A 15871-nucleotide genomic window follows, 5' to 3' on the forward strand; every position below is an offset into this window, starting at 1 on the left:
GGAGCATCGAAATGGATCCCAGATTAACGACTGCACAAGTGGCCAAAGTTGGTGGGGTGAGACCGAAATCTGTTCAACGGATGCTCCACACATTGGGTTATCGTTGCAGAGCAGCTAGACGGAAGCCCTTATTAACATCCGCCAACATAGTCAGACGAAAGAAGTGGGCAAGTGATATGATGACCAAGCCTCTGGACTTTTGGAAGACCGTATTGTTCTCAGACGAATCAAGATTCGCTAAATTTTCGGACAGTGGAAGGATATGGGTCTGGAGAATGCCTCACCAAGGGTTTTGGCTCAACAGATTGCAGCCAACTGTGAAGCATGGTGGTTTCAGGGTGATGGTTTGGGGAGCTGTTTGGGTTGGTAGGAGATCGAGCTTAGTGGAGTGCGTTGGCAACATAAATTTTGTTGAATACGTCGAAATATTGGAGGAAGGACTCTTGCCACTTTATTCCTCGGGTTTCGTGGACAAGAACACAACGTTGTTCCAGGAAGATGGAGCACCGTGTCACACTGCTAGAAACACCCAAAAGTGGCAAGAAAAAAATTGTATCCAGAAGTTGCCCTGGCCGAGCCAATCTCCTGACATGAATCCCATCAAAAAACCTCTGGGCCATACTCGATCGGCAAGTCAAGAAACAACAAAAAAAAAACAACTTCGAAGAGCGATCTACTCCAAGTTTTGAAGCAAGTGTGGGCGAAAATCCCACAATCTAAAATTGACGAGATGATTCTCACGATGCCCCAGAGGATCAACGAACTCCATGAAGCGAAAGGAAGATCTACTAGATATTAATTAAATTATAAATATATCAATTCATGTGAATATGACTGAAAAACTTCATTTTTTTTTAAAGATGGTGTATATTTACTTGTGACCACGCTGTGTATATTAATGCATAGAACTAACTAAATTGACGAACTTTGTTTTCATATCATATGATAGTGAGAATCTGTATTCAACCTAAAAAAGATTGTTTGTGTACGCTTGTTTCATTTCTGAACACAGTTAAGCCTAACATTTTATTATTCTTTATCGCAAGAGAAACTTATTTTTTGAAAGAAATGCCTGACGACTGTTTCTCAAGAAAAAAATTAAAATGTATTTGAATATCAAATCACTCACTATCATAAGTGACTGTTTTATTATCCTTTCTCATGATTCCCAGTTGTTGATGTTATTAGTTAAAAATGTTGAAAGTGATCTTCAAACATGCTGGTCCCCCGGTGAGACAGCGATAAGTCTACAAACGTACAACGCTTAAATCCTGGATTCGATTCCCCGCTGTGGACACAATAGATAATTCAATGTGGCTTTCCTTTAAAACAAACAACAAATCAAACATGCTGTTATTCAAGGGTTCCCAACTATAATATAAAGTATCAGGTGCCTTCCATTAGGTTGTACTTGATGTTACTCTAGGGCCCGGCATGGCCAGGTGGTTAGGGCGCTCGACTCGCAATCTGAGGGTCGCGGGTTTGAATCCCGTCACACCAAACATGCTCGCTCTTTCAGCCGCTGGGGCATTATAATGTGACGGTCAATCCCACTATTCGTTGGTAAAAGAGTAGCCCAAGAGTTGGCGGTGGGTGGTGATGACTAGCTGCCTTCCATCTGGTCTTACACTGCTAAATTAGGGACGGCTAGCGCAGATAGCCCTCGTGTAGCTTTGCGCGAAATTCAAAACAAACCATGTTACTCTATCAAAACTCAGAGCCATGTAGTAAAACTATAACTACTTGACTTTCAGATGCCCTGTTTATCCTAGTGTTAGTTTATAATATCATTGTTAATCCTGTTCGTTTTCTTAGAATTATTAATTCTTCGTGATGATTTGTTTCTTTGCCTTTTGGTAATCTGCAAAAGTAGCACCTTGACCAAACTTCTTAGGGTGAAAGGAGTTTTATTAACTTGTCATACATCTGGGTTATTATCATAGTCATATTAGAAACCGAAGATTAAGAGACGAAGAGTAAGCAGAACCAGAATAGGAAATATCTTTCATGTTTAGTTGATTTTACATGTACCGAAAAACTTCGACTCTTATTATACGGCATGGGAAAGTAATTGTCGTGCGTAATATTCGTTTTTATAATTTTATAGAAAAACTAAAGAGATCCAACATGGAAAAATATCACTCATCGATAGCTGAAGAACACGATAAAGCTGGGAATAGACCAATTATAAATATCAATGAAGATCGAAATTCCACCGGTAAGCAATATATTTAAAGAAGGAAGAACAGGAATGAACACCAGCAGTTTCAGTTATTTAAAGATATTACTGCCTGTTGTACTATTTAGTCAAAGCAAAGCGTTACATTGGAAGGTTTTCGTTATAAGTTACCAAATAAAATTAATCTAAATACGAATATTTTTATATCTGAAAGAGTTGCTAGTGGTTCCAAGCATGGTTAGAGAACACCAAATGTTTTTCTGAAGAAGTCTTGTCTATTATTTAAAGTCAATGGTTTCTTACATCCGGGTCTGGCATGGCCAGGTGGTTATGGCGCTGGACTCGCAATCTGCTGGTCGCGGGTTCGAATCCCCGTCTCACCAAACATGCTCGCCATTTCAGCCGTGTGACAACCAATTCCACTATTCGTTTGAAAGACTAGAAGGAAGGCAGCTAGTCATCACCAACCACCGCCAACTTTTGGGCTATTATTTTACCCTGCTAAAATAAGGACAGTTAGCGCAGATAGCCCTCGTGTAGCTTTGCGCGAATTTCCAAACAAACAAACTTACATTCTTCATATCTTGATTGCAAAATTTAAGTTTTCATTGATGATCACATTAAACATATGAGTTTTAGTCACGTTAGAGTCATATCAACTATTTATTTCTTAACATCTTTTTGGAAGTTTTCTGTTGTTAGAAAACATTAACGTAATTTAGTATGGATTTCAGGAAAAAAGATTTGATATTTTTTATTTTGTTATTCCTTTGATGTTTTTATTATATTGAAAAACACGAATTACAGTGGATCAGACAGATATCAGGAATTAATATTATATTAGGTGTTTGGTAAGAAATAGACTTACGAAAAAATAAATAAATAGAAAATAGAGTTTAGACATTCGGGAAACTCCAAATGCCAAGAAATAGGTAGCCTGAAACTTATTAAACTAGCAATGAAATACGACGGCTTTTAGGGTAAACTTCAAATCCAAAAAAAAAGGATATATTTATACTCAGTGTTTACTACAGCACATTAGTTTCCGGAGTAAAGGGGTGGTTTTTCCTTGGAAAAGTGTTTGTATAAAACTGAGCAGATATAAAACATAACTAACACTGCATCCAAGAGCAGGAAAAACGTACTTACTTATTCAACGTTTTGCCCTTTTATGCCGCCTTAATGCTGCTTATTTTGAACAGTTTAGACTTCGTCCAGGTCTAGTTTTTTGAATTTATTAGAAGTTTTCTTTCTATTTTTACAAATTGATTATCTTACAGTGTCCCTGTATATGAACACAGTTTCCGGATCAGTGAGACTAGGCAAAGGATGTATAGCGCGCAGTATAGTATAGTAGCCAGAAAAAGCCCATATAGCGGCCGTATTTCTAACTGCCTGCCTTTCGTCTGGCCATTTGTTCAAATTTAGGGATCACGGTTATATGGTAAAGCTCTGGATTTCGAAGTTGGCGAGACGGTCGCGAATCCGTGTGATACTTCAAAATATTCCCAGCAATTTAAACTGTAGGTGCGTTATAAGTGTGACAGACAATCCCTTAGTGTAGACGGAGAATGGTAGGATGCTGATGACTGGCTGCCTTGCCTTTGGACAATAGCACAAAATTAGGAATGGCGGCAGGTAGCTTTAGCAACTTTGCCATAAATACAAATTCAAGTGACCGGCTGCTACGTTACTGCTTAACAACACCTACTTTCAAGTGTACATTAAGCTTAGAAAATTTGATTGAAGCCCAGTCTATCATTCAACAACGTTGCTGTTAACAAATTTCGTTCTTTCAAAAAATTATAATATTAGTGATGGGAAAAATTTACATTATTATATGTTTTAATGTTATTTAACTTTTTTACTAGGTACATCTATGCGGGTGATAATTAAACTTTTTTTATAATTTATCAGCAGTGTAAGAGGATCCTTTTATTATTATTATTTGTTTTATCTTATTCATGTATTTTTATTTTTGCAGATTCTCTGGCTGTAACTTCCAGTTTCTTTACAGTTGATGGACACCACTTTTGCTGTATTAACTGTAAGTGTGTGTGTGTTTTGAGAATAACCTTACATCAAAGTTATAAAAGTGTTTATTATATTTATGATCAGAGATAGTTAGAGTGAAACCCAAAATCCACTTCGCTTCAGTATAGTTAATTAAATATACCTTTCCTTACGTTTCTGCTTATATAAAGAGTATAATTCGTTGTTTTACCAGTTGTAATACCTCACAAGGTTCGGCCAGTTTAAGAGATTTAGGTTAGTCCTTAATACGTGTTTTAAGCAGTTATACTATTCCCAGTAGTAGTTCCTTTAATGCCTCACAGGACAGACATGTCACATGAATAACGTGTATCCGTGGTGAAAGATACTTCATCTGACAGATTGATTTGAAATTTCATATTTGGAAACTAAAGAGCGTACGTGAAACCAGTAGAATTGATAATAGAAACATTTGAGGTAGAAAACCCAGACTCTTCAAAAACAATGTTCAGTTATTTATGATATGTTGTCTCCAGAACAGCGCGATAGACATTAGTTGAAGTGACCTCACTGGATGTGTAGCTGTTCAAAAACTACTGCTTACAGAGATAATCAAACCAAAAGACTGAAATGGGCATCAAATTTTTAAGAATGGGATGAACAAGGCTTGGCGAGACTGCTTTTTACAGATGTATTTAAATTCCAAAATTTCGGAAGCAATTAAGAAGAATTGTATAATAGTCAATGCAACTTCTACAGTGCAGCATCTCAGCCAATGGTGCTGGAGATCTATATAAAATGAATGGCACCCTGACTGTTGATAGGTGCAAGTTGACTTTTATACATCATAGCATTTCCCATTGGGCACGGATTCATCTTCCACCAAGACACTGATCTCATGCATGCAGAAATATGGTGAAATGATACCTGAAAGTAAAAAAAGAGGAAGATAGAACACTCATAATTATGGCTTGTTTGGATAAAGTCTTGATGTAAGGCTATTGGCCTTATTTGAGAACTGAGAAAGTAAAATGGCAGTCTAATAAATTAGCTTAAGTATGAACAGTAATACAGAACATTTTGGAACAATATTTCGTAATCATACATTGATAAGTTTATGGTGTCATAAAAGCAGCCCCCAGTATCACAGCGGTATGTCTGCGGACTTACAACGCTAGAATCCGGGTTTCGATACCCGTGGTGGGTAGAGCATACATAGCCCATTGTGTAGCTTTGTGCTTAATTACATACAAACAAACAAGCATAAAAGCAAGATGTACCGTTCTGCTTAAAGCAAATACAAAATACAAATGCATTGTACTATTTATATGATCTTCTGTATTTTGTATATCAAGTATTGTATTAGTGATAAACTGATCATTTATTTGCAGTTAGTCATTGTATATGACTCCTTTGAGAGTATTACTTGTGTATTTCCGTAATTATGTCCAATACTGTATATTTTTGGAAAGAAAAAGCATTATGCATAAAATTCAACGTTAGTAGTGTTTCACTGAGGATGCTTGAAACTTTGACAAACAAAAAAATCGTGAGTACTCGTCTGGTATGTGTAAAGTTTAAGGTAATATTTTCGTGCATGAAAAATCAAGGTATGTAACTATAGTTTAAAACTATGTAACTGTATAACATAGTTACAAATCTCACACTAGCATTATAAATAAGAGACTTTCAAACATGAAAGATAAATTTATATGAAAGAGATAAGAAATATTCTTTGAACATTTTAAATAAAGAGGCTAATTTTTATTCATGCACCCAACGTTACACTTTCATCTCCGTAAAGTATTTGAGGCTCTCCTATTTTCTGGTTTTCATATCTTCTCAAACTTTATATGTTGTAGGTTTAGGATAAAATTAGAAAATCATATTAAGTCAAAAAGCACATGTAATTACTAACTCAGATTTGAAGTTTTGAACCATGTCATCTTTTTTTTTTTCAATCCAGCTAAGCCTTTCTACGCCTAAGCTATTGGGAACTGAATTACAGCTCAGAAATACAAAAATTTGACAGATGTGGCATTGTTTTTTTTTTTTATTTGTTTAGTATAGTCACTGTAATGTGAGTAGAATATTTTCCATTAAAAAATCGTAACTTAATTTTAAGATATGAATCGTATAGATGTATTTATTTATTTTAATCTTATTAGTTCTTGGCGTTGCCTATTGGTTAGCGTGACAGATTGGAACCTCAGGATCTACGGGTCTATGTATTTTTTGATTGTGAGTCCATTCTAAGAGTGAGAGTCCAGTGCCATTATTCGATCAGAATAGTCTGAATTGTTTGTTTGTTTTGTTTGTTTTTAATTATGCACAAAGCTACACAAGGGCTATCTGTGCTCTGACCACCACGGGTATCGAAACCCGGATTCTAGCGTTGTAAGTCCGCAGACATACCGCTGTACCACTGGGGGGCAATAGTCTGAAAGTTGGCGGTGAATGTTGTTGACTAGATGTCTTACTTCTAGTCTTTCAATTCAAAATTATGGACCGCTAGCTCTGTGTAGCCTTGCGCAAATATCTGAAGCCAAAACTCCTTGGCTACTTAGTTCATAAAGAATATGATATGGTTAATCCATGAATATCTGATTACATGCTTACATCGAGACTTCTAGTGTACGGTGAAAAAACAACATACGATAATACTTACAACTAGAAATTGGGCTTAGATGTTTCATTTGAATCTAACGAAAACGCTAATAAATTGGTATTGCAAAATATTAATTAATCTATCATAACTAAAAAGTAAAACAAAAATATATATAAAAGGAACATATAGTGTTTGTCTCTGTATTCAAAAAATATACAGTTCGATTAAATAATTATAATTTAATTCTTTAGTAGTCAACGTTGAGGAAGAAATTATCATATACAATCTTCATCTTCAGACCGAAGAAAGACGTGATCTACTGGTGCGAACTTTCTATGACAGGTAAAGAATTTCTATTTTAATAATGTATATTTATATTTAGAATTATTAGTTACATCCTTACACGAGATTTAAAGATATATAAATATTCTGCACTATACGTATCAGTTCTTAATTTTATCATGTGTGACTCATATTCAAGTTAGAATTTTACGTTTTACATGTTATTCAAGAACACCCTTTTCCTGCAGATGAGGTCGCTGTTTTGTTTTGGTTTCTGTCAGAGCTGAAAAAGCTAACTCGCACAGATATGTTGATGCAAAAGACAAAAGCATGTCCATCGCTTTTCTTGACAGAGACGGGTATTCTTTGCGACCTAGTATTCAGAAGTTCCCAAGAAGTTTGACTTGAATTCTGCCTGAAGAGTTTTTTCACTGGATAGTTCTATGAGCTTTTCTTGAGCTGCCACTGACAGATGAGAAGTTAGGTTGTCATTAAATGGATTCCGAATCCAATCGTGTTCTCCCGTTGACTCTTGGAATTGATCTGAAAATTGACATTGAAGTTTTTCTACATGAACAGAAACAATGTCACGAATAAGACTATGTTCAATTCATTTTCTTCCAAGAATTCGCCAAGACAAAGAAGCATTTCGTAATTTTCATTCTGAAACTGGATTTTACACAGTGTACGTTTTTTTGTTGTTTTTTTATGCGAAATACAGATACTTCGTCGTTAAGTTGCAAAGTATTGCCATTTCAACTTTGTAGTGACAAAGTGGGGTCGCTGAGTTTATCGAAAATATCAGCCAGGTTTCATAGTACTGCGCTGCTTGTGTGGGGTTACAGTGTAGCCAAAAAAAAAAAGGAATTTCGTCTTTCAGCTGCACAGTGCGACTAACTAAATTCCCGCGGGATAAGTAGCGCACTTCTGTCTGCAGCAAGAGCTTGCCATACGTGAATCGCATTTATTCACAAAGAATGAAAAAACAGCTTGCTCTTCAAAGCTCTTGATTTCACCGTTTACAACACTCGTAGCATCTTGCAGCACTCTGTTTGCTTCGGGATGCAATTTCTTTGAAGCTAGTGTTTCCCTGTGTATGATGCAATGTGTAAATGTTACACTTGGAGCAAGAGCACATACTTTGGCTTCAAACCCTTTCTCGTTTCCCATAAGTGCAGCTGCCCCAACAGTGCATAACCGACAATCAAAGAAAGATTGTTCATGGTGAGAAACTCGCCAACAATAGAGAAGATGGCTTTCCCCTGTACCTCTCCCTCCCAGTGCTTGACAAAACAGAAACTCTTCACACACTTCCCCTTCGTAATGTACCGCAAAAATACCAGAAGCTGAGCTAAATTTGTAACGTTTTCTGCGTTTTATCAATTGCAACTTTAGATCACCAGTTTGTTTGTTTGTTTGTTTTGAATTTCGCGCAAAACTACACGAGGGCTATCTGCGCTAGCCGTCCCTAATTTAGCAGTGTAAGACTAGAGGGAAGGCAGCTAGTCATCACCACCCAACGTCAACTCGTGGGCTACTCTTTTACCAACGAATAGTGGGATTGACAGTCACATTATAACCCCCCCCCCCCACGGCTGAAAGGGCGAGCATGTTTGGTGGGACGGGGATTCGAACCCGCGACCCTCAGATTGCGAGTCGAGCGCCCTAACCACCTGGCCATGCCGGGCCTCCCCGTTATTAACAACTCTGTAAGTGAAACCAAATTTTTAATCATCTTACTAGTACTTACGCTCTTTAGTTTATGGTTTGGTGCTCAGGCTACCGACAGAAGCTGTAGAAATGGAAACCGAAGAAGTGCCTGGTCCAGCTGCGGAGCCATCAGTTTGTTGTTTTTCATTACCACCATCAGTTAACTATTTCTTCTGTCTGTTCTCTGTTTACTTCTGAGCCGACACTTGAAGAAAAAGAGATCGTTTCTTACCGATCTGTAACATCTACTTATCCACGTTTTTTTTGACAAACCAGTAAATCTATACTAATGTCCAAAACTTGAAAACAACAAGATGAGAAATACGTAAAAAACATTTCACGATATCTAGGCCATTCAATCAACAGTCACGTTGCTTTTTTTGCTGAAATGTAGCCACGACTATGGCTACATTTCAATAGCGTTGGTTTATAAATATTATAATATGATCATTTGGGCTCGAGGTTTACCGTATCTAAACATCTGTGCGCTCTGAGAGGGGTATTGTGGCCTGAGTTTTAAAATGCTTCTAACATAATTAACTTTTAAAAAGTTTGTACTTGTGGTGTGTAAACAGCGTAAATGGCTATTTTATTCTAACTTAATTAAATCTCTTCTTTAGCTAGCGGCAAAAATAGGAAACACACAAAGATAAAACAATAAATAGAATGGAGGTTTAATTAGGTAAGCGGGGACATGAAATATCGATCAAGTAGGTTCCACTTATAAAATAAGGCAAAACAATAAATGTTTTGAGTGGCAACTGCCTTGTTTCGTATTTTACAAATTACTGACAATAAACAGCGATGTGAAATGTTTTTGGACAGCCAACGTATTAGTTTTTCTATGCCTTCAGTGAGACGAAACTATTCGAATACAAAACTGTTTTTGTATATCAGAGGCTAATTCACGCTAAGAAGAAAGAAAATGACATGCACAACTTTTCAGCTGTGTGTAGCCTCACTTTTCAGCATGAAATTAACATCTACTTGTTGCTTTTGCATCCTTCAGGCTGACACAGCTCTCCACTCTAATCCATTTGTATATATATATATATATATATTGGTGTACAGATTTTCTTGTAGGCAGATTTTGTTAAACAAGACCGATGTCTGTAGGTTTACTTTCTTCTTAGAATTCTTCTCAAGAAGTCGATAAGCCGTCTTCCCGTTGTTAGAACAACGGGTAAAAGTTGTAGCTAGTGATGAGTTGGCCGACGCGTTTCGAATGCATTCTGCATCCATTATGTTGTGTGAATTGTGATTACTGTTGGTGAATATATATATATATATAAATACTGTATATGTAATTTTCCCGTGTTAATTGTTACTATATTACTTAATAGTAGTAATATTTGTACGGTAGTTTTAAAAGCTTTTCATTCTTAAAGTTTTAGTTTCAGATATAGTTTATACGCTCTTAGAGTCATAGTTGTGCGTCTCCTACCGATTCTCCACTCCTCTCAAAGGGGGCGAGCCCCACTGTTTGTGCACCACGGCGCATGTCTGTAAATAAAAGTGACATTTAAGTCTATTTTACACGTATGACGACGTATGTCGCGACAATAGAGAAAGTATTAATCTTAAATATTAGATGCGGATTGAATAGTTTTCATTATGTACTTCAATGTTCAATAGTGTTTTAACTTATGTTTTACCTACTGGCTGTTTACCTAATGACGGTTAAAAACGTCTGGCGATTAGCAACTATAACTAAATTAAAATTGACTCAGTAACGAAAGGCTTAAATTGATTAGTTGGTTGGTTTTAGAGCAAAGTCACATTGGCTATCTGCTGTGTCCACTGCGGGGAATCGAACCCCAGATTTTAGCGTTATAAGTCCGTAAACTTACCACAGACCCACGGAGGATAAAAGGGTTACTCTAAGACATCACAAATAATGTTTTTTTTTCATTTTATGTAAACCTATTGAAATGTCTTTTTCAGTAATATTAGTTGTGTCTTGTCTTCTTGCCTAAATGATAATATTTTGAAAGCACCTGTTAATTTAAAAAACAACAACCACAACAAAAAATAGTGTTCTTCTTCTCTAAAAATATTAACATACTGTAATATGTAAGGTTGAAGATTAATTAATATTCTCATGTGGAGTATGCACGTAATAATGTACATGTTCGAGTTTCAAAATATGATGCCTTCTGAAAATATATAACCATGTTGAGCCATGTCATATTTACAGTGACTAACATAAAAACAGGTTTTGTAGTAGTGTGTGTGTGTGTGTGTTACGTGGGATAGGTATTATAGATACATCCTGGTACTTTTACATTTGTTTTTTTCCAATACATCCTGGGATTTTACATTGTTTTTTTTCCAATACATCCTGGGCTTTTACATTGTTTTTTTCCAATACATCCTGGGCTTTTACATTGTTTTTTTCCAATACATCCTGGGCTTTTACATTGTTTTTTTTCCAATACATCCTGGGCTTTTACATTGTTTTTTTCCAATACATCCTGGGATTTTACATTGTTTTTTTTCCAATACATCCTGGGCTTTTACATTGTTTTTTTCCAGTCATGGAACGACATTTCCTTATACCCTCGCTAACGGAAATAAATAAGAAACCGGAAAGCGTATTGATTGTTTCCACTAAGTTCATTGCTTTCTGGTAATCATGTTCTTTGTACCGGTTTCTTCTACACATATACATACACGGAAAATTCGTGGTATTAGGAAAACACGCAAGATCAAAAAAGTCAATTAAAGATTAATAAAAATATATACAAAATTCCTTTAACCCGAGCACTTTCGAAAGATTGACCTTTATTCATTGATTAGTCCTTGATGAAGAACAGTCCACTTTTCGAAAACACTCGGGTTATAGGGTTTCGTATTTTCCTCATGTACGACAAAAGTACGGTAATTAGGTTGCATAGACAGGTGACACGTAAACCATATTAACAATATCTTGATAAACCAAATAGAATTTTAAAATAATCTGAACACTCAATATTCGAAATTGAGATTAATTTACTTTGGTTCATTGTAACTTTATTGAAAATTCTTAGGGGGGGGGGGGTCTTGAATATTTCAGTTAAATACTTAAATTAATGTTAATTGAATATTCGGTGTATTATCTTGGATGTTCAATTGTCATCATTGACCATATTTTCCTGAAATAATGTGTAATAAAAATTTAATGGTAATGAGAGTAAAAATATTGTACTCAAAGGCAGTCATTACACATGCGTTGTGTCTAAAACGTGGGTTTCCAGTCATTACACATGCGTTGTGTCTAAAACGTGGGTTTCCAGTCATTACACATGCGTTGTGTCTAAAACGTGGGTTTCCAGTCATTACACATGCGTTGTGCCTAAAACATGAGTTTCCAGTCATTACACAAGCGTTGTGCCAAAAAGACTATTCTTGATCAAGACCAGCAGGTAGACAAAGAATCTAGTCAATGAAAGATACTATATTACCTTTTACTCCATCAAACTATAAAATGTAATCAGAATACATAATGAAAAAATAAAAACAATATTCACTGTGACAAAAAGAAGTCATAAATGTTTTGTACCCAAAACACATTGTCTTATGTGAGGTATTTTACCAATCATGTGTTAATAAACATGTACGGATAAACTCATACTACATGTTGAGCCATGTCATATTTACAGTGACTAACATAAAAACAAGTTTTGTAGTAGTGTATGTCTGTGTGTGTGTTAAACATATAAACTCGTACTACATTTCAATACACACAACTACAAGAACACGCTCTTTCAATGTGTAAACATTTTTTATAAATTCACAAATAGACTAAAAGTTAAAAGACTGTGTACAACTTGTAAGTATAAACTATTTTGTCCATCATAACTGTCAAAACCCAATATCGTTAGCAAAACATTTTCCTATGCACGAGCTTATCACAGGTTATGCAACTAAAGGAAGAAACCGGTACACAAACCGCCAAATAACCACATGTTTTATAGTTCCAGCGTTTATCACAGGTTATGCAACTAAAGGAAGAAACCGATACACAAACCGCCAAATAACCACATGTTTTATAGTTCCAGCGTTTATCACAGGTTATGCAACTAAAGGAAGAAACCGGTACACAAACCGCCAAATAACCACATGTTTTATAGTTCCAGCGTTTATCACAGGTTATGCAACTAAAGGAAGAAACCGGTACACAAACCGCCAAATAACCACATGTTTTATAGTTCCAGCGTTTATCACAGGTTATGCAACTAAAGGAAGAAACCGGTACACAAACCGCCAAATAACCACATGTTTTATAGTTCTAGCGTTCAAACTACTGTTGCTTTTATGTTTGGAAAATCGTTAAAAACACTGAAATATTTTTCACTCAGATAATAATCAATAAAGGAATTTTTGTCGTCCAACTTTCCTGCATAATTTCTTTATGTACGACAATGTTTTCACAACAACAGCAGGTAATATGAAAGTTGCCTTGTGGACGACCAAACCGTCATGAACACACTACAGGACCAAATTTTATAGTTGGAATATTTCCACCTAATTACTATCCATAACTGAATATTAGCATCAATACCGAATTAACACAGAGGCTATAGACCCGGGACCCTAAATCCATCGACAGACTCTTAAAAATATATTTAACCCTGGATCCCCAGAAGGCTTAATCCGGTATTATTTAGCATATTCAAAAGTAATAGAATTATCCTTGGTCACATTTTTCTTCCGCATAATTACTCCAGGGCTAATTAGCTTCACACCCAATGTTAATTAAACATAGCTCCTTCAAGCTCTGTTGGGGTATTTCGTAGACTTAAGTAATTTCACACCCATTGTTAATGAAACCTAGTATTTTATAAATTAAACAGTTTTACACTCAATGTTAATGAAACCCAACCCCTTCAAGTTTTTATGATCATTTTATAAACTAAGTAATTTTATACACTCAATTTTGATGTAATGTTGAGATTATTTTGCAAATTAAATATAACATAAATAAATATTTTCATAACTACACTAAAATAAAAACATCGTCTTTTTATTACTATTATCTAACCATTTTAAGATGCAATATGATTATACTTTCTTTTTTACACGCTTTTATTTTTAATAATTTGTTTATTATTCGTAAACGTATGTATTATGTTATCTTTTATTTATGAAATTACAATTTATTTAATCAAACAATTGTTTTCTGTTAGGTTACTAAAATGTTATTACTTCCTGATATGGTTTTATTATGTTTGAAATATTTATGTATATTGGTGTCGATTTCATTGAAAACTAGAATCACTTCCCAAGAGCAATTTTTTGTTTCTTGTGTGTGCTGTAGAAATAACCCAAAAGACGAATTTAAGTTACTCACGCCCTCAGCACTGACCCTAACATTTTCTGCTTGGGGAAGCCATTTTCCGATTAGGTTGAAACCTTGGGAGAAACATAGCTGCCTTTTCTTGCTCAATTTGAGCAAGATTGACTTTCACACAATGACCAAGGTAATAACCAAGTAGTTATAACTATGGTATTTTTAGATATTCAAATAAATAAAATATAAAATAAAACACGTAAGAGGATTAACTGCTCAAATATATTACAGTTACAACACTGGCTGATACGTGTTGCTAATAGCACAGTGTCTAGTATTTATTAATCTGGTTTGAAAATATCACATGTCACGAAAGAAATTTAATCGATCTGATTATAACATCAGAGAATAATCTGGCTAGTTAGGTGTTTTTTGCTATCCACTTTGAGATGTACCTTGTACATATGATACACTATCCTTTAACACTGCTTTGAACGGTATTTTCGTCTGGTAGGTGTAGGTTTTCAGCTGTTCAGTTGTCTCCATTCCAATCTGTCGAAATATCACAAGTAAGATTGTAGCTGAGATTAAGAAAACCAAATTAATTTTGAATACATGTATTCATTTATTACACAATGCAGTTTCGTGGAGACCAGAGGGGGGAATTAAATATTAATAAAGGTACAGAAAAATGAATATTTGCTGATTTCTTTTAACGCAACTAGATTCCAACTATTTGTGTAATTACCATTTATTCGTTAAAAATAGTATTATTCAATCCTATTATCTCTTGTAGAATGTGTAAATTGAAATTAAAAGTTTAAACAACTTTTTGCATTGTAGTATATTAAAGTTCGAAACTCTCATATTCATAAATAAATATATATAATAAAATTTAAAATGATAAAATTTCTTTTCTTGATGAACATATAAACTGAAATTAAAGGAACAAAACAATTGGGTTGCGATATATTAAATAAATAATGTGTGGCGTAAATACATTAAGAAAATAAAATTGCATAAAAATCAGTAAAGGCCTTTTTTTGCGTTGTTAAAGTCTTAGATATTATGAAATTGAATTTTCAAATAAGTAGTAATGCATATTTTTAATATTAAAATACATAATAAGTCAATCAAATCAACTTTTGCAAAAACTAATTGAAATAAAAAGCAAAAATGCACAAATGTTGAGTCGTTTAATCGTCAGAATAGTTTTTATTGTTTATTTTTAAACGTTATTTGTGCTTTATTAAAGTGCACATTTGTTTGTGCCGTTTTGTTTTTATATATATTCAGGATATTGAAATTCAGTTGTCTGCAGTACTACAAACGGAAAAACACAGAGGTACATTGCATAACAAAACAATCATGCACGTCCTTCCCTTCTTACGAATCAAACATCACCCACTGCTCACCATGACAGCCGAATGTAACCCGCCAGTTGTTTTAGGAGACAGGTAAAAATTCAGACTCGTTCTCGACATATGTTAAAATATTTTAAATACAGAATTTATACTGAAGTTTGATAGATTAATACGAGCTTTAAAATGATGCTTGAGGATAAAATAGATTTTAAAAATCATTGAATGCAGCTTCCACGGGCTCTGAGAAAATAGTGGTGGGGGAATTCGTGTTTATATAAGCACTGTGTTTTTAGTTATTTTTTCTCACCACAGTGTACCTATATTTATGTATGATTTGAAATCTATCTAGTAGTAATGTTACTAATTCATTATTTTTTATTATTCAGCAAGCAAGCTGTTTAAGGTACTAAACATTAACGTATTTTTCGGTGTATAAGACGCACCTTTTTACCCCACAATTTGAT

The 15871-nt window shown here is 34.9% G+C and overlaps 1 protein-coding gene across 1 annotated transcript in view; it reads left to right on the top strand.

Moving 5' to 3' along the window:
• The window catches only part of LOC106473262 (uncharacterized protein C7orf43 homolog), a 35368-nt gene that overhangs the window by 3320 nt on the left and 16177 nt on the right, over window positions 1-15871 (top strand). Inside the window, exons 2-6 of the mRNA XM_022402669.1 lie at window positions 2108-2218; window positions 4164-4226; window positions 7031-7121; window positions 14071-14233; window positions 15340-15500. Coding sequence (XP_022258377.1) covers window positions 2128-2218; window positions 4164-4226; window positions 7031-7121; window positions 14071-14233; window positions 15340-15500 — 569 coding nt within the window. The 5' untranslated portion in view covers window positions 2108-2127. The remainder of the gene's footprint in view (window positions 1-2107; window positions 2219-4163; window positions 4227-7030; window positions 7122-14070; window positions 14234-15339; window positions 15501-15871) is intronic.

This window comes from Limulus polyphemus, unplaced genomic scaffold (genome assembly GCF_000517525.1).
Source record: "Limulus polyphemus unplaced genomic scaffold, Limulus_polyphemus-2.1.2 Scaffold127, whole genome shotgun sequence".
NCBI lineage: Eukaryota > Metazoa > Arthropoda > Merostomata > Xiphosura > Limulidae > Limulus > Limulus polyphemus.